General features: G+C 41.8%; 1 protein-coding gene across 1 annotated transcript in view; it reads left to right on the top strand.

Annotated features, from left to right (window-relative positions):
- The window catches only part of kcnh5b (potassium voltage-gated channel, subfamily H (eag-related), member 5b), a 128,614-nt gene that overhangs the window by 41,722 nt on the left and 68,092 nt on the right, over positions 1-18,800 (top strand). Inside the window, exons 6-8 of the mRNA XM_073483629.1 lie at positions 1,369-1,761; positions 12,332-12,489; positions 14,359-14,630. Of these exons, the coding sequence (XP_073339730.1) occupies positions 1,369-1,761; positions 12,332-12,489; positions 14,359-14,630 (823 nt within the window). The remainder of the gene's footprint in view (positions 1-1,368; positions 1,762-12,331; positions 12,490-14,358; positions 14,631-18,800) is intronic.

Raw genomic sequence — 18,800 nt, 5'->3', positions numbered from 1 at the left:
CTGTGTGTGGCGGCTTTAATGCAGTCTGAGTTGTGCAGAGGAGGTCGAGCTCAGCGGGGGCCGTCATCAACGAACTGCAAACGACAGTATAATGGCTGTTTTTTTATTATTCCTCTCTTCGGTTAACTCTTCTCTCCCTCTCATCGGATTTTTCCTTTATCTCATTCTGTGTCCTCCTCTGTCTCCGTCTCATTTCAAGCCAAATGTATTCATTATGCAGTTTTGTCACAGAGAGCGTTACTTGGCAAAAAAAGAGAGATGAATGCAGATGAAAACTGGAGGAAAACATTACAGATTTCGATGTACTCTTTGCACTCGCTTCCCATCTCTCTCTGCACACATCCAGCAGCAGGGGGTCATTATAACGAATATAAAACAACATAATATTCTTATTTTTGTTGCTTATTTTTCCTTTTTGATCTCTTTCATCTATTTCACTTATTTAATTTCCATCTTTTCCTTTCTCTACTGTCTCTTTATAGTCCGTGCTCTCTTGCTTTTCAAAACAGTTGGAGTGAATGTACATTGTCTCAGGCGTCTGTTACAAATCTAACTGAATAATATAAATGACAGAACAAACTTTTCTTAGTACACGACAGTAAATTGCTGCATGTGAATTAATTAATAGATTAATCAGGGTTGTGTTCGTCTTTGTGCTCAATTTAAAGTATGAAAACTGGGCCAGAAATCATAAAGAATGAAAGAAGATCAAGTAGATGAAGTTTTGATTTGTTGAATCCAGAACGAACTGTGTTGAATAAATTAATACGTTGAATTTCTGTTTTTGAACATCTTGGAATGAGTGAAATATATGAGGGTAAAAAAAATATGTAAGACGCAGTCATGGGCTGAACTTGTTGGTTTTCTTACTTTTTGTTTTGTTTTGTTCAGCTTAAGATCAGACGACTTCTTGTTTTAAAAAAAACTGTACAGAAAGATGCACTTGTGCAATAAATGTTGGACCATTTATTTCAAAGTTGAGTTTGCAAAATGTTCTACAGACAATCGATGAAAAGCAAAACATGAAATAAGTGCAAACCACATTAAAAGACGATTAAAATATATATATATATAAAGAGAAGAGATGAAGGTAAACACAAGAGAGTTAATGAGATTTAAGAGCTGGCAGGATCAGACACAGCTACACGGAGACGAGTCAATTAAAAATACGCCTTTAAAGAAGTCGTTTAAATGATGGTAAAGATTTGGCAGCTGAAGTTGGTCGACTGTCTAAAAGCTCACGTGACACTGATTCGTATGTATGCCAAAGTTATTTGTCTCTTTCTTGATTAGCATATTTTAAATCTACTTGTATTACTTTTAGCTGTAGAGAGTTTTGTTGTGTTAACGTTTCCGTCACATCTCCAGGTTCTGCAGCTGAACTCGGACATCCTCCCTCAGTACAAGCAGGAGGCCCCCAAGACGCCTCCGCACATCATCCTCCACTACTGCACCTTCAAGACCACCTGGGACTGGGTCATCCTCATCCTCACCTTCTACACGGCCATCATGGTGCCCTACAACGTCTCCTTCAAGACCAAGCAGAACAACATCGTGTGGCTGGTGCTGGACAGCGTCGTGGACGTCATCTTCCTGGTGGACATCGTCCTCAACTTCCACACCACCTTCGTGGGCCCCGGCGGGGAGGTCATCTCCGACCCCAAGCTCATCCGCATGAACTACCTGAAGACCTGGTTTGTCATCGACCTGCTGTCCTGCCTGCCGTATGACATCATCAACGCCTTCGAGAACGTGGATGAGGTACGGTTGGGCTTTTTGAATCGCTCTCTGATTGGGAATTAGCTTGTGTGACCTCCACCTGAGCGGACAAACTTCAGACTATCATCCTTGAAAACATAGCAGCTGTTCTGGAAATCAATTCAATTATCAACTAAATGAAAGTGATTTCTCAGAGTCGGCTTCTGACTGAGTCTGGGGCGAGAAGTAGGTCATGACTTTGCAGAGTTGAGCTTCATGTTATATGTAGAGTGCCTGGTTTAATGTAAGAAGTCTGAAGAGGTGATGAATCACCGTGTCATTATGTCATTATGTTTCCTGCTGGTTGCTGATTGGTTAAGCTCCCACCAGCTGGGCTCAGCTGAGTCTCAGTGGCTGTTTGTGACCCAATTTACACCTGTGATTAACATGTTGCTCGTACCTGGATATTTTGTCTGGATCAGGAAGAACTTATATAACGTTAACGCATCTGAATGTGATCAGATTAGCTAGACGTCATCTCGAGGTGATCCTTTAGACACGTAAACAAATCTGAGCTCACAAGAATGGCTTTCTGTCTGACTGTGTTTTGGAAGAAAAATCCATACAGGTTTGAGATTGACTTTGTTGGCTGAAAGGAGGAGGAAAGACTTTTCCCTTCTGCTGAAACAAGAGAGTGTTTTTGGTGGAGTGCTTGAATTAGAGATGTGGAGCAGCGATATGTTACTGGAGACGACTCAGCAGTGTTTTGGCTTCGGGACTACAGATGCTGGGAGTCGCAGGGATGGCACTGATGTAACAAATACACAGCTTTTTGACACGCTGCCAGTGTGACTCTGTGGCAAGGTTGGTCGGTTCTTTAGTCCACTGCTTTGATTAAAAGGATAGTTCAACCCCACTGTCATGAGCATGAACCTCTTCTCCACGAGTAGATGCACGCTGCCTTCTGAGCGGTGATACGGTCGGCGGATGTAGTTCGGTAGAGGGAAAATAGTGCTTGCGCGAAACTGCTCACAACAAGGTCTTGAATAATCGGGTCATGATTTCTGGAAAGAGACATGTTGAGTTTTTTAAATGTATTTTTTGGTGCTGGAGTGCCATCTTGGAGAGAAGATAAACATCTCTCCGTCTTCAAAACTCTGCAACTCACACCAAAACAATCTAGATGGATCATTTAATAGCAGGGATAACTGTCAGGATTCAATAGCATTCAGCTTTAAATGTACACGCTCATATATTGCAGGTTTGAAGCAGCTGCGTCTCAGTCGAGCCTCATGAACTGTTTTCTTGCCGGAGTTTGTGACACAACAGCAGGTGCCATTTTAGTTAATAAGCTCATGAAGCTCATTGATTAATAATTGATAATGGTTTTCTCTCTGGCTGAGATAATAGATGACAGTCTGCTCGCGAAAATGGAGAATAATTGTAATTTCTCCCTCTCCTGCCGTCATCGGTGTGTTTATCTGCAGAAGCTTGAAATTCATTAGTGAAATCCTTTAATACAGTCATGATTCTCAGGTCAGCTGGGTGTATTTAAGTCTGATAGCACGTAGAATTGAAGCAGGACCGAGTATAATGATGATTGGATTGTTATTATTGTGGCTGAAGTGAGTTTCTTCAGGAGAAAGAACAAAAAACTGACAGTGAGGATGGTTTCCGGGTCTTAGAGAGGGAATAACTGCCTTTACCTGATTCTGACAGAGAATCTGATGCACTGCTTGGTCTCACATTGATCTTTAGCAGCTTTAGAGTCTAATTAGTTTCAGAAAACAGCTGTTGTTGGTTACATTAGCCTGCGGGAAGGAGAGATTTTAGCTCCTGAACCTGTTTTCTGCATGCTGCTCTTGGAGGGATCAGGCCCTCGTGCTCTCGGTGTTTTTTCACAGCCATTTACACCCGCCAGATATCGAGGAGTTATATCAATACGGCCTGAAGTCCATTAACGGTGATTTTCCACTTGATTTCCCTCTGAATTAATTAGACCTCAGCCTCAGTAGAAGAATCTATTCAATGTGAAACAAATACAGAAGAAATATCTGCTAATGTTGAACTGCGTTTGTGCGTTTTCTCATTTAACATCTTTTCATGAGTGGGTGTATATATTTTGTTTAATAAAATAAAAAAAAACCCTTTCGAGCACTCACTGTAGGTGTGTGCTCGTGGCATCCATTGTCATATTGAATGTGTGTGTACGTATGCGTCTGCCAAGCGAGGGCTTAATTAGCGTTAGTTTTGAACGCCAGTAATAATAATAAAACCAGTATTTAAGCTGCCAGCAGCTGAATCTTTCAACATCTATTAATTTTACATGCCAAAAAGTCATTCCACACCTCCCTCAGTGTTTTATTCTGGTTCTGAACAACATTTAGACAAAACAACACACAAAACACACACAGACTCTTAACTTGTGAGACTAGAAAACTTCTAGAGATGAACTTTGGATAGTTTTTTGCTTTCGTAACTTGTATTTTTCGTTGAAGCAGGTTGTATATCAACGATTATTCTACATCTAGCATCAGTTTTATGTTCTGACCCTGAACATTGTTCCATGAGGAAGAAATGTGCTGCTTTTTGCTGAAATGGTCGATGCAGGAAGACCGAACATATTTTTGATGATTGTTGGCAAACATTTGCTTCTTCCAACCAATTTTTATATTGTTATAGAGCTGGGCTATATATTTATATATGATATATACCGTATATAGATTTATTTATCATGATAGACATGATGACATGATAGATATGTCGTCTTAGATTTTGGATATCGTTATGCATCGTGATGTCTTTTCCTGGTTTTAACGGCTGCATTACAGTAAAGTGATATCATTTTTCCAGACTGTTGGGTTTTGGACCTCAGCTTGCATTATTAAAGCTCGCTTCCTGCCGTTCGGGTCCTCACCTTTGTTGCAAACTACAGCAAAAGAGAGAGTAGTTTTCACCCAAAGTGTGCAGTTTTAACCTCTCCTTACATTAGTTTCTCCACTGAGAGTTAACTGGTGGGGTTGATGAAAAATATAGTAATATTGTTGCCATGGTTAACCTGCAGTTAAATACACCCTGAGGAGGGATGAAGGAAAGCAGTTAAACTGTTGTTTTACATTTCCTGATATAAACTTTACCAACTTCCAGCCAGTCAGAAACAAATATTTCCCATAACAGGCCGTGAAGGGGCTCTAATGGCCCTCCTGGGACACAGTACTTCTTTTACAGAAAACATTATTACATGAATAAACAAAGTGTCCCAAGAAGATAGTTTTAACGCAGCTGCGACCTGACGTGAGGCTAATCTCGAGCTCGTATGTCTCAGTGGTAACTGTCGGTGTTAAACCTCCTCCTCAGCATGTTTCTGTGTGTCTGTGTCTCCTGCTGCTGCCCACTGTGTCCTCCTCCTGACTGAACGCTGTATTGTGTTGTGGATGCTCCCACCTGTAGGTGTTTGGAGCGCTGCTGCGTCTTGATTCAGGCGTCTCACAGCCTCCGGCCTCTCACTGCCGGTCGCTGATGGATTCGATGAGATCCCGCTGGGTGAAGTTTTCTGTCTTTTAAACAGCAGGCAGCGAGCAGGCAAGCGAGCTGAGAGGGAAATCAATGGCACGTAAATTTCCAGCCACTACAGAGGACACATTCAGACGCTCTTCCCCTCTTTGCTAAATTGACATTTTTGTTGCTGCTTTCTGAAGAATAGACGATGCTGAATGAGGACAGTGCGTGGGCGGCTTAAGGTGCAGCAAGAAAGAAAATAACGGAGATTATTATAGGCTCGTCGCAGACTGCTGCCGTCTCTGATGGCTGAAGTATTTTTAGTCGTATTTTTTAATGCAGGTTTCGGTGCCAAGCTGGTGACACGCAGGTGCTGCCAACTCACGTACATACACATCAACGCATCCATATTTATGAGTTGTGAGGGCCATTACCAAGTGCCAACTATAACTCCTCTCTAATGGGGAACTTTGTATTTGAATTTCTTTGTCTTTTACACAATCTGCATCTTAATTTTGTTGTTTTTGGTCTTTAGTACCATCGGTGATAGCTGCAGCCCAGTCACCAGGATATAATGACATATCACGTTCACATTAGATGCTTATTAGGCACCTTTCACATCAGGAGGTGCAGTGGAAGGCGGTGCTGTTATTATCCCCGCAGTTAAGATGGTGAGAAAAATATTATCCCAGGACAAGACAAGATCAGGAGCTACAAGTTGTACTAAAACAGAACTTTCATCTGAGGTGCAGGAACTTTTCTCTTTGTTTCTTCCTGTTGACATTTTGGATATACAAGGTTTTTTTTTCGTATCTAGCAGTGCCTACACAGAAGCACACACGGGTCAGCAGCAGTAACACCAACAGACCGACTGAAGTAGTCGGGCTATGGCTGTAAAACAGCAAAAAAACAAAAAAATGATGTAACACTCTCATGAGGAGCTGTGTTGACGCTCCCTCGGGTCGAAGCAGAGGTGTGTGAGGAGTCAGAGTGTGTGTTTGTGTGTGTGTTGAAGTGTAGGGGGAGTTGTGTTGGAGTCAGGCAAAGGAAGAACCCCCCGCGGGTCCCAGAGCCACCTGCTGTCACCGAGGAGCCTGGCAGGCCGATGGGAGCTCACAGCGTGCGTCTGCAGGCGCTGTGGCGTCTCACAAAGTCTAATCCAGGCTGACCTTTGCTGCGTGGCGTGCATGCTGCCACCGCCACGGCCGGCCGAGCTGACAGAGCCAGGAGGAAGCTGTGCGCCATGCAGTCGGGGGGTGGGATATTAACGCACTGCGTGTTAACACAGAGAGAGGGTGGGAGGGAAGAGTCAAGGGATGACTGTCGGATGGGAGGAAGTGACGTGATCGAAGGAAGAGAAGAGGTTGCTGGGTGTTGCTTTATGTCAGTTAGTTTAATTTTTAATTGTCGACAAGCGCAGAGACACCAGAGAAAGCAGAGGACATTTTGTTTCCGGGACGCTTTATTGTACTTTAAGCAGATCGGTCTTATTGCTGGTGTGCTGTTGGATAATGACTCAGGTGATACACTGAGATTGTTGAACTTCCTGTCTGTGTTAGCACAAACTTTCAGCAGAGGTTACTGATATATCATCCCCAATATGTTGAACTTTAAGTAACCAAAATATTGGCACGCCAACAATCTTATCGCCTTGTTTATGAGCGTTGGGGTGTCGTGTTGAGCTTTTGTTTTCGGTGCCAGCGCTTTAAGTTCTTCTTTCCCACCCGTGTGAGTTTTGACAACAAAATAAAAGCATGTGGTGTTTTTTCTTTTTTCTTCTTCACTCTGCCAACTTTGCTGTGCATTTATTTTTGGAGGTGGACTGTGTGTTCCTAAAGCTGCCATATGGTTGGTCAGAAATAGCATCCTTTATGTTGCATTATTGGGTGTACGTGCGTTTTAATTTACGCCTTCAACAGTAAAACGTTTTTTTTAATTTCCTTCCTCCATTATAATGAAGCGATTGTACAGATGGTTATACCAGCTCAGATCAGATTGGCTATGACATCAAATCAAACTTCAGAAGTGCAAACAAGTCGTGATGAAAATGTGGCATCATCACCAATACCCATTTCAAAAACAAGTTCTTATCAGGGCTGCTAAGATTCCTTCTAATGGCCAGCAGGGGGCGGCTCCAGTGGTTTCAAAAGAAAGTCTGACTGTATGTAAGCTTATGAGAAAATGACGCTACTTCTCACTTGATTTATTACCTCAGTAAACAGTTTCCTGACGACTTTATGGTCTTAATCTCTAGTTTCAAGTCGTCTTCTACACAGAATGATGTTTGTTTTGTTAACTATGGTCCCATTTAGAGTAAAATAGACAATAAAGCACAGGATGATTTAGGGCGTGGCTATTGACAAGTCTATCGATCCACCCTCTCATCCAAATATGGTCACTCCTGGCTCCAAAAAGTAAGATGGCGATGACTGTAATGCCAAACTCGAGGCTTGAAAATGACACTTGGTGGTAACAGGACATTTTTTTATAACCTTTTTGACATGTCATAGCAGGAAAACAGCTGTAATGGTAGTAAAAGTAACTTAGGTGTGCAAATATCAGGACCTTGGTATCGTGCATGCTGGCTCACTGTCATTGGCTTATTGGGAAACTTTAAATGGAGCAGAGTCATTGTTAATATTGTTAGTTATTACTGTGCTTTTGTTTAGTATGAATGCAAAGGTGGTTTGGAGTGTGACGAGAAACTAATGAAAAACAAAACGTTTCTCTGTCCCTGCTGCTCATTTGGTTCAACATATTACAGTCTGATGTCAGTTTGATGCGGTTCAATTGCCAAAGTCGACTAATCCCACAGATAGTTTATATTTGATTTGTTTCACGTGTCAAAAGCTTTTAAACCAAAAGCATTTTGTGGTAGTGAAATATCAAAAACATATTCCGTTTAAGATTTGAGAATATCCTCGTGTTTCGACTGATCAAAGGGAGTTAAATAAAAAAATCAAAGGATTAAATATTAAACAGAAAGCACCTTTGTGTTTTATCTTTTGCTGCTTGGAGAAGCTCCTGCTCCTGGCTCCTGTTGCTGTGGAGTGACAATTGAAAACTCAGCTGAAGCATGGCGCTCTTTTGCTAAAAGCTGAGACATTTTGAATTTTTAATGCTCACCGGATTGAGCGCTGAAAAACACGTTAAGCTCCCAGTGCTGTCAGGAATATGCAACAGTGCCTCTTCTGCTTTGAAAATAATGAGAGAAAGAGCCGGCGCTGTGAAAAGAGCTCCCCGGTGGACATGTAATCTCCGTCTCTTCGCCGTCGCACTTCGCCGGGCTCTGTTTGGATAAACAGGTGCTTATGAGCCATGATTCTACATGCGTTGCGTGCTCTTGACTCATGCTCTTTTCATCTGTGCTGCTCTGTCCCGTGGCTACTTTAATTTAGACGCATTTACATATGAGCTGGGAACAGTTTGAGTCCCTGGGGAGGCCTTTGAAGCTGTGGCTGGAGAGAGGCTGCGAGGGCCGGGGAGGGCTGCGAGGGTTTGTGGCATCAGAGAGAGTTGAGGCGAAGGTGCAGCCAAGATCTCCTTAGTCCAGTGGAGTTAAAACGGCCCTGGTCAAGTCAAAGAGTTAGGAAAAAGTAAAGATCAAAGACAAAAGAGTCTAATTCAAGAGCAAATTAGTGACAGCAAATGTTTCTTAACTTTTGCAAGGAGTCACAAGAAGTTTTCTTCAGGCTGAACACAGATGCAGATCCGTCTGTATCAGCTATGTAGGTTTTGTCTTTAAGTTTTCAACAACCAGAATTAATGTTGGCAATGTAAGTTTCTGCAAACCATGGATATGTTAAAACATTTCTTTATGTTTAGTTTTATCTTGTGACAACGCTGTGCTTATGCTCTGGTCAGGTTTAGACGAAAAGATCATGTCTTGACTTACAATACCTGGTTTTGTTGACACAAACAGAGCTAGAAAAGTCAAAATATCCAGTGGTTTCACACTTACACATGTTGAAATGCAGTCTTGAACAGTGGTCTCTGGCTTGACCGCCACCTTGCTTAGCTTTTTAAGGTTAGGAAAAGATCATGTTTTGGCTTAAAAGAAACCTAGTTCTGTCGCCACAAACATGTCTGTAAAGTGTTGCAACGTCCCGTTAAAAATATTCACAGTGTATAGTGGAACAGAGGAGGGCGAGGGGAGGGGGTGGACTTTGAGCTCTTGTCTGGATAAAATATGCAAAATTTAAGACGGAGCAGAAAGATGCTGACCAGTGAAAAACACAAGTACAGAGTCAAGAAAACTTTGAGAGAAGCTTTGGTCTAACTGGGGTTAAAATAAGGTCAACAGAGGTTGACTGGAGCTGGTCCAGCTGAAACTGAAGAGTTTGAAGGAAGCAGCTCTGCTCGTCCTCAGCGGTCTGTATTACGTAACATCAGCTCCTACATCATTAGATAACCCTGCTGGCTTTTATCTACTGTTTTTCCCCCTCTATGCTCTAAAATGATTCTTTTTGTAATGTTGGTAAATATTTAGCTCGGGGTTGTACACTGTTGGCCCCTGCTGCTCCAAACGCTCGGCTGTGTTAATTGTGTTAAAACGGATCGTGCAGAGCGTGCGGGCGCCTCGGGGACCTGGTTGCTGCTGCTGCTGCGGTTGAAAACAATCAGTTTTGTTTATTTTGAGCCTCGTTCTCAGGCAACTGTGTTTGGCAAAGTTAGTGGTATAGAACAGGGGATAAAGAGCCAGGTCCTGTGGAGGACAGGGGTCAGCTACAAGTAATAATTCAGACTGTGTGGGGTGAAGCCCTGTGCTGTTGTGCATTAAACTAATATTTGTGTTTATGAGTATTAGAGCCTGGCTGATATCGTACTCTGAGATGGATTCTTTCAATTAGTCGATTAATGAACTGTGGCCAAGAGTTGTACTCAGCAGGATGTTTTACAGTGAAAATAAACTTGTCATTGGTGGACAAACTATCACAATGTCTTCTTAGTTGTATTCGTTCCCTGTGCTGCTTGTCTCTCTCCACCTCCTGCCCTCTCTAGCTCTGCCCAGGTGTGCCATGTCTCGATTGCCCAATGAGATGCACTTGGTCTGGGAGAGGAGAGCTCAAAAGCTACCGTGGCTTTTGTAGTGGGGACTGCTGGTTTTAATGTCTCTCAGCCTGGGATTTTGCACTGTTGGTTGTGTTTTAACTTTAGTTATGTGTCCACAGGATCCGTGGTTTCCACGCTTCCCTTTCACTAACTATGTGGGAAGCCATGCACTGCATTCTGGTAGCGTAACGTGTTTTGAGAGCTGGGGCGTCTAGCTCTGTTGAATTCTGGAGCACACGTCCCACAAGTGGTGTTTGTCCAATTAGGTGCAGCCAGTGAGTGTTTGCGTTGGTGTAGCCTGCTTTGGCCAAGCGTGTAAAGCTGGGAAGCGTAGCGTGCCCTTGCATCAAATGTGTGTGGACGAGTTCCTTAGTGTTTTTTTTTAGGTATTCCATGGATTTGGTTGTTTTAAAGTTGTTGCTCTGTGGTTGATTTGGGTCAGTGGTGGAGCTTTGTTCGCCCCAAGTTTAAACAGAACTTACCAGCACCACTTTATATATATTATAGTGTTCAACAAGCGGTACGTTGTACACCTTAAGTACAAAAAATGGGCTCCAGGGTTCATCTTTCTTTGTATGCATGAATGTGTGAAGTTCCCTGCAACCATGTTCCTGCTTTTAGACGGACCTTTCCTCTTTCAGCACTGATGTGTCTCTTATGAGACCAACATGTACAGTAACACTACTGAAAAGGGGAGCAGGGCTATTTATTTACTTTGTCCCATTCATACGCACTGACACGTAAAATAAGTTTAAAAAAACATACAGCGTGTTGTTGATGCTCCAGGCCGTCCTGCTCACTGGACTCTTTTTGTACTGTGACTGCAATGACTGAGCCACAGTACCATTATCAGTAATAGCGTCTGTGTTAAACTCCGACTCAACCAGTAATGGCTGTATTGGAGACATAACACGCTTTTACAGAAGTGCTTTCTCCTGAAGGTTATTCTTCTATTTTTACTTTTCACTATTAAAACAAGTTGTTGGTGGTTGTGTTTCAGGCATCATATTGCTCGTTCATGCTCCCAAATGTTTTCCTTTCAAAAAACTGGAATTACGTTTCAGGTTTAGGCTGAAGATGGTTTATGGCTTCAGTAGTTTAACTTCCTGATAGTTTATTGGAAGAAAATTAGGGATTATGAAAACAATTTAACAGTGTTTGTTTTCTGTTTTTGCAGAGACCTTGTCTGGTTTCCCCTTGGGTCCAGAGCTGCATAACACTAACCAAATGTCATTTAGATGTAATTTTGATGGATGTCGAAGTGTGGCTCTGAATGCAATGATGTCAGCTCTAGTTTTGCTCCAATATGCTCCCCAAAAATAAGGAGTGTACTCACTGACAGGAAAGTACAGCGATATGAAGCCGGGCACACTGTTGTTGTGATTGCACATTTTTACTCCCTAACTTATTTCTCTCACTTGTGTAGCTCTTACATAATCTTTAGATGTTGCTCTATGATGCCTACAGTCATTAAACCTCTCTGTTTACAGAGCTTAGCATCGGTTATTATCTCTAAGCGTATTATTGCAAATACAACAAGGTGATATGATGAGTCTCCAAATGACTTTTAGTTTAGTGTTTTAGGGATAATATAATTTGACGTGAAAGGTGTAAAATGGAAGTCTTGCAAGGAAAATCCCAGTAATTATAAAAGGATCTATGTTTGAGGTTTTTCAAACATTTTCTCAGTATGCTTAAATGAATATTTGATGGACAGCTTGCTAAACCCCTCCTCTTATCAGTGAATATCCAATCATAGTAACAGTTTTAACGGTGATGTCTTTGTTTTTAGCCTTTCCAAAACCAAAAGCACATGACGAAAAGTGTAAGGAATTAATAAAACAATGTCAGTGTTTTCTTGAGGTTTGTGGAAGATTCAGGTACAAGTATTTGGTGTGGGGTCTGTGGATATGTGCAAATATAGACTGGGAAGCATAGCAACAGTTACGAAGGGAGGTTGGGCTTAGACTATGGTCAGCTGTTGCCCAGGGAATGGATTCATTTTTTACTCTGCAGAAAACAGACATTTACCTGTAATAACCCAGATTTCTCTATCCTTCCTCTCCCTCCTTCCTCCCCTCAGGGCATCAGCAGTCTGTTCAGCTCCCTGAAGGTGGTCCGCCTGCTGCGTCTGGGCCGGGTGGCCAGGAAACTGGACCACTACCTGGAGTACGGGGCTGCTGTTCTGGTCCTGCTGGTCTGCGTGTTCGGATTGGTGGCTCACTGGCTGGCTTGCATCTGGTAAACTTTTTAGCAGTCACTGAGGGAAGTCTCATTTCCTCACAGTTTAGTGCCATTCAAAAGCCCCTGCTGGCTGCTGGGACTTTTTTTTCCAAACTGTTCCTAATTGGATATGTATGCTAAACATTGCTCCTGCCCTCCCCACACTGTACATTACAAAACATCTGCTGCTGTTCTGCTTCCTACAAGCGTTGTTTAGTTTCCTCACAGTCATCAGTTGTATTCTAATTTATTTATGCCCGATGGCAAACAATCGCTGCTATCCCAGAACATATGGTTTCGTTCCTTAAGATATACACAAAAGCAACATTTTGAGACATTCCTGCTTGATGTACTTCACATAAATTACCAGACAGAACGCCTTCATTATAAACCTCCAAAGCTGCTTTTATGTCTTTGTTTATTTGTTCGGATGGCCATTAGCTCTGCCTGAGGTCGAAGCTAGTCTTCCTGCGGTCCTCATCTAAGAACATATATTAAAGATTAAAGGAGTCATAAGACTGATGTGTAGGGTATCCTGTATGTGTATGTATTAATAAAAACTAGCACTAGCATCCTACAAATGTGATGTTCAAAGGTGCTTTCTTATTTGCACTTTAAAAGTTGATCTCTAATTTAGTCAAAAACAGAATTCCCTGCTTTCTTTGCTCTATATCCTACCGTGCATTTTCAAGATTTCAGTGTCTGCCTTGGTGAAAACCAGCCTTCTGTTACCCGTCTGGTGGCATATGTCTCTAAGTTGTGTTTTGAATAGCGGTACTGATCTGATGAGTCTTGGATTGTAAAACATGTTGAAAGCAGAAGTGCAGGGATCATCCTGTCTTCAATTTTTTAGCCAGTTGAGAAGTAAGTGCATGCTGTTGGTGTTAGTGCCCTATAGAAACCGTCACGTTATTCTGTACTTAAACCTATTTAGTATCAGTTTAATTGAATTAGTTGTAAAGTATTTTCTACATCACCTTACTACAGCTAACGCCTTGCCCATTCTATTGACAATATAGTTGATGTGTTTTGACCAGGATGATGTGTTGCCCAGGGTGATGGCCAATAGCTTAGTTTAGACTTCTTGCTGGATGGGTGTTTTATTTATAGAGTTTGAAGCTAAAGGCCACTGAGCAGGCTGCCATATTTGATGAATTGTGAATGAGAACGTGTTCAAGGATACATTTTTCAATAACGTCTAGCTCCTTGTTCAAGATGGCAGTCAGATCAGCAGGTGTTGCTGCTGATACATATGATGAAGTATCATCTGCGTACGGTGTTAATTTAGCATTTTTTTTACTGCGAACAGGAAATTGTTGTTAAAAATGTAACACATCAGTGAGCCGAGGCCGCTCCCTTGAGGAACTCCACGTTCCATGAACTTGCTATCTGAATAACTCCCTTTATAGAAGCTTCTGTGATCTATTTACCAGATATCTTACCATCCAGGCTGCTGCATTAACATTTCATTGAGATGAAAGTGAAAAGCGCATAAAGTAAGTTACCCTAATAACTGAATATGAGCCTCGACAGACCAAAGCGAAGCCCTGAATGTTGCTTATGGTCCTCCATCTGCTCTTACATGCATGACTAATGGTTTTAATAACCGTATTTAAGGGTTACTTAAGTGGCCTGTCATATATTCTTAAAAGCATGTGAGGCATACATTTTAAGATTTCAAGCACCCTGGGTATATGCTAAGGGATGCATACATAAATAAAGGATCAAGTCCATTTTAAATGTTTTAACGTTTTTCCTCGAGTCAGTGAAATAACTAAAAGCAGATTTTACCACTAGTCAGGCAACCTTAATATACATCGTAGTTGTTTTCTAAGTTTGTTTTACCCTGATTTTCTTCCATGATAACTTTGCTTTTGTCTTCAACAGGTACAGTATCGGAGACTACGAGGTCATAGATGAGGCCACCAACACTATCAAGATGGACAGCTGGCTCTACCAGCTGGCTAACAACATCGGATCACCGTACCGCTACAACGCTAGTGGTTCTGGCCAATGGGAAGGCGGCCCTGGCAAGGACTCTCTCTATATCACCTCTCTGTATTTCACCATGACCAGCCTGACGACCATCGGCTTTGGCAACATCGCCCCTACAACCGACGGGGAGAAGATCTTCTCCGTGGCCATGATGATGGTGGGATGTAAGTAGCTGCTTTTTAATTTGACTATGCTGTGGTGGAAGTTTGCAGAGAGCCACTTGGTATTTGTTGTGGTTTTGGTCCTTTTTGAAGAGTGAAATGGCGCAACAAAGAGTTTGAATGAGATTGAATGAGAATCTTGTTTCTTCTTGGAAGGAGCTTAGTATCTTTGAAATTGCACCCTTTCCCTTTCTCTTTCTTGGCGATGGTGCTTGGTCCAAGCGATAGATGGAAGTGGGCTTACTATGATGTTCTGGTTCTACTGAGGTTCGGGGGCTGCCCCACTGTGGGCGTGGTTTGTCCTGAATATACAGTTGAGTACTCAACTGCATATATTTTAATAGCCAAGTACTTTGTGACACATAAATAACAATGTATACAGCTCCATTGTTGGTTTGAGTCAAATAAGTGTGAGTCTTTCATCCTTTTTGGCCAAATTTGTGCAGAAGTATTCAGGATACTCACCACACTGTCTTCTCTGTGGAGTAAAAGCCACTTTTACTTTCTCTTGTGTATGATCACTTCTTGATTCATGGAGTGGGTGGGCTGCTTACAGATGGGTTCGTTTCAATGTGTTACCCCTTTTCAGATGGTAAAAACACAGAAAATCAATATATAAAGGTCCATGTTGATGTTGTGTCTGGCCGCCACGAATAAATCAATTCATGGGAAACACTGCAGCAGATATTTAATTCAGCAGATATCACTTTACGGCCTTGTTGTGTGTTATCGAAGCTCCACTGAGGGAGCTGCTCTCACTGAGAATGCTGGTTGTGATGTTTTCATGACATATTGACGTTTGAAGCGTTGTGATGTGCTCTGTTTGGTGCAGCCTGAGGATGCTGGTGTGGGCTGGTCAGTTTAACCCTCTACTGTTGAAATTTCCACAAAATGTAGTTGAATATTCACAATCAGAAGTAGATGGTTTCTAATGATTTTGGTGACTTTGGTCTGTTTATCTTATCTAATATTGGGCCTGTATTTGTACATTGCACATGTACTAAACATGCATTTGTTTTCTTATATATCAGGGTCCCAAGAATAGCAAAGTAATCATCAGTATGTTTTATTCTATTCAGCACTTGTGGGTTTAATGAACAATGAAGCCACTCGGGGCCGCAGGCAGGGTTTCATTTAATCATCTTGGGTTGCAGTCAATGTTGTTGAACGGTTGTGGCCAAATGTTTATTTTCCAATTTTTATAAGCCGTTTCCAATCACAGCTGCCATCCTGCTGACTATCACCCCCGCTTTAATGTTACCTAATATTAAGTACTGCTGAAAGACCCTTTGTTAGGACACCAGTCGAATTAATGGAGGTTGTGAGCTGGATAAGTTTAATTCATATATTTCTTCAGTGTTTGGAGGCTGCATACAGATCTGCACAGCGGGCGACACCATGATGATGATGAAAGCAGCAGAAACCTGAACAGAATAACAGAAGAGAGCATGTGACACACATGATTAATGACAAACTCGGCTCCCTGTGGTTAATCTGACGAATCATCTGTGGAAATGAGGGAGCGATAAGATATTAGTGGTTAACAGTGAGAGGGTTTAAGTGCATCTTGTGTATTAGAGTTTATGTGCGTGAAGGATGATGATTCGACTCATCTTTTTTTGTATTCCTGTCATTTTCAAAACAGGCTCATTACTTTACTTTGAATGCATTTGAGGGGAATTATGGATTACTATTATTTTGCTACATTGCCCGGCGCCTTCCCAACATCACAAGACTGATTTCAACCTATCAGTTCATATCGCTCACGGCAGACGCAGCGCGACGAAACAGCCACGCAAAAGACGTAAACAGACAGAGAGGGAGGCTGGAATGGGGAGAAAAGGCGTGTTAGTGTCTCGTATCTGCAGAGATTTTCTTATTTTCTCACGTTGTTGCTGCTCGGGACGCTTTACCAACCCAAAATGTGGCTATCTGACATTCTGGGAATGAGACTCAACAATCAACTATCTTTGTGTTGCGTTCAGGAACAGCTGGGACAAATCCTACTGATTCTACCTTTAACTTCAATAGTCTTTGAATTATATTAATATGACGTGAGCTTCAGTTAGCTTTGACCACAAATGTCCTTCAGAGGGAGACTTTTACTTTGAGTACATTTCAGAGCCTGTACTTAATTACTTTTAAACTTGAGTACAGAAGTTGAATCAGTACTTCTACTGGAGAAGAGAGTGTGTGGACTTTTGCCACCTCTGGATAAACATTGCTAAACAGAACAAAACCGCAGCAGTGCACAGAGGCATGAAAATGATTTTCTGGCTGGAAGCAAGCTTCTTTTGATTTTTCTGAGCAGGTCGGATTGAATTTCTTTTCTTTTGATTTTTTTGTTTGACGTCATTGTGATCATGACGTTCGTTTATATCTGAAGTTAAAGTGGGAATCAGTGGAGCTGATTTGCTTTGATGGTTTCAGATGATGGGATGTTAAGCAGCTTCTGGAGGAAAAAGAAATCGATTGATACTTACGTCCTTGTACAGTTTTATATCTTGCGGGCATGGTTTAACAATCTTTAAGGATTAAAACCCTTCAGTTTGTTTTGGGAGATTTGTTTTTCCAAAAGTGGCAGATTTATTACAAAAGCCTTTCTTTCTGGTGTTCGTGCTGTTTCTGCTGGCCCAATGTAGCTTGTGTAACAATGTCTACATCCTGGAGGAAAAGTTACTTTCAGGGCATCAATTATTGAACTGTATGCACAGTCTGCAAAACTCGGCGCACAGATTCTTACATGGGTACTTTTTTAATACAAGCGGCCCCCTGAAGGCTTTGACGGAGGAATAATAAACAGAAAAGTTGTGTTTATCCGTTGGTATTGAGGTTAAACGGATATGCAGCTGCAGGGACCTTTTATTGAACTGCAGACCAACAGACATTTTGTCAAACGTGGAAATGTATACTCCAAAAATGTCATATTTTTAAGTTAAATGTTATGCAATTCTCTGCTTAAATCTCTGTAGACTGTATGGAGGTTATATAATGCATATTCTTTACCGACTGACTGTTCAGCATTTCAGCCACATCTGCACCGGGAGTCTCGTACCTGTCTTGTATCTCGCAGTTGTTTAACCTGCTGACAGATTGTTTCTCAGTTGTGTTTTTTTTCATCTAGAAGCTTCCTGCCTTCAGGCCAAAGCGGCTTTACATTATTTATCACATTGCGTATGCTTGAACCGTCACGAGGAATGTTTGTTTCTATCTCATCATGCAAATCAGTCGTACACATGTGAGTCTGCGATATGGAACCACTTTAGATTTGTTGTCTTCTGTTCAATAAACATGGGAACGATTCCTCGAAAGCACCATGGGAACCGCAACAGTGTTTGTGTTTCTATCGGACGTTTATTTTCAGATCGGTGCCGTGTATCTAAGCAAGACGTCTATCGGTGGCTCCTGGGTAAAGAAAAATATTCTCTCAGATATTCAAAGATACTATGTGTTTAAGTTTTTTATAATTCCTGCAGCCCAGTATCTGCAGGAATTATGCTCATACTGAACAATGAAGACCTCACAATATAGGTCCAATGCTAGTGTTGGCTGTCAGTCCAGGGTGTAGGTCGGGCTGGACTTCAACCCTGTCTTGTTCACATTCAGGGATCAGACAATAGATATTGTTCTCACATACACAGATTTAAGACAGACATGACTGCACACACCTCCCTCAAAATTGGACGGTACAGTCGACAGCGCCTCCTTTCTTGGAGGATTAGCTGGGCTCACTGTATTCTTACAGCTGCAGCTCAGGTGGAAAACTGCTAAAATTGTTTCTCAAATTCGTTGTGTTGCCAAAGTATTTCAATTTCATGAGGCAGATTTTAAACACAGCGTGTGTCTTTTCATGTTCATTCTTCTGAGTAACCTAAAATCCGAAATGTCGCCAGATGTCTGCTTTCAAAATATTGGATGCATTTTTTGCTTTCTCTGCCACGTCTCCACAATTCAATGCCAAAGGATTTCACCTGTAACCTTCTTGTCTTCTGAGGGCTCTACAAAGAACCACATTGTATTCTACAGATGGAAAAAATGGGTCAACATTTGAATGTTTGTAGGTGAGGATCTTTTAACACATACACTTTCAACAATCCTCAAACAACTCTTTCTTCCAAGAATGGTTGTTTGGTTGCTCTCACACAGCTGTCCTCTCATTGGTTGGACACTGAA

This window comes from Pagrus major, chromosome 16, assembly GCF_040436345.1.
Source record: "Pagrus major chromosome 16, Pma_NU_1.0".
Lineage (NCBI taxonomy): Eukaryota > Metazoa > Chordata > Actinopteri > Spariformes > Sparidae > Pagrus > Pagrus major.
This window is presented reverse-complemented; position numbering and strand designations above follow the sequence as displayed.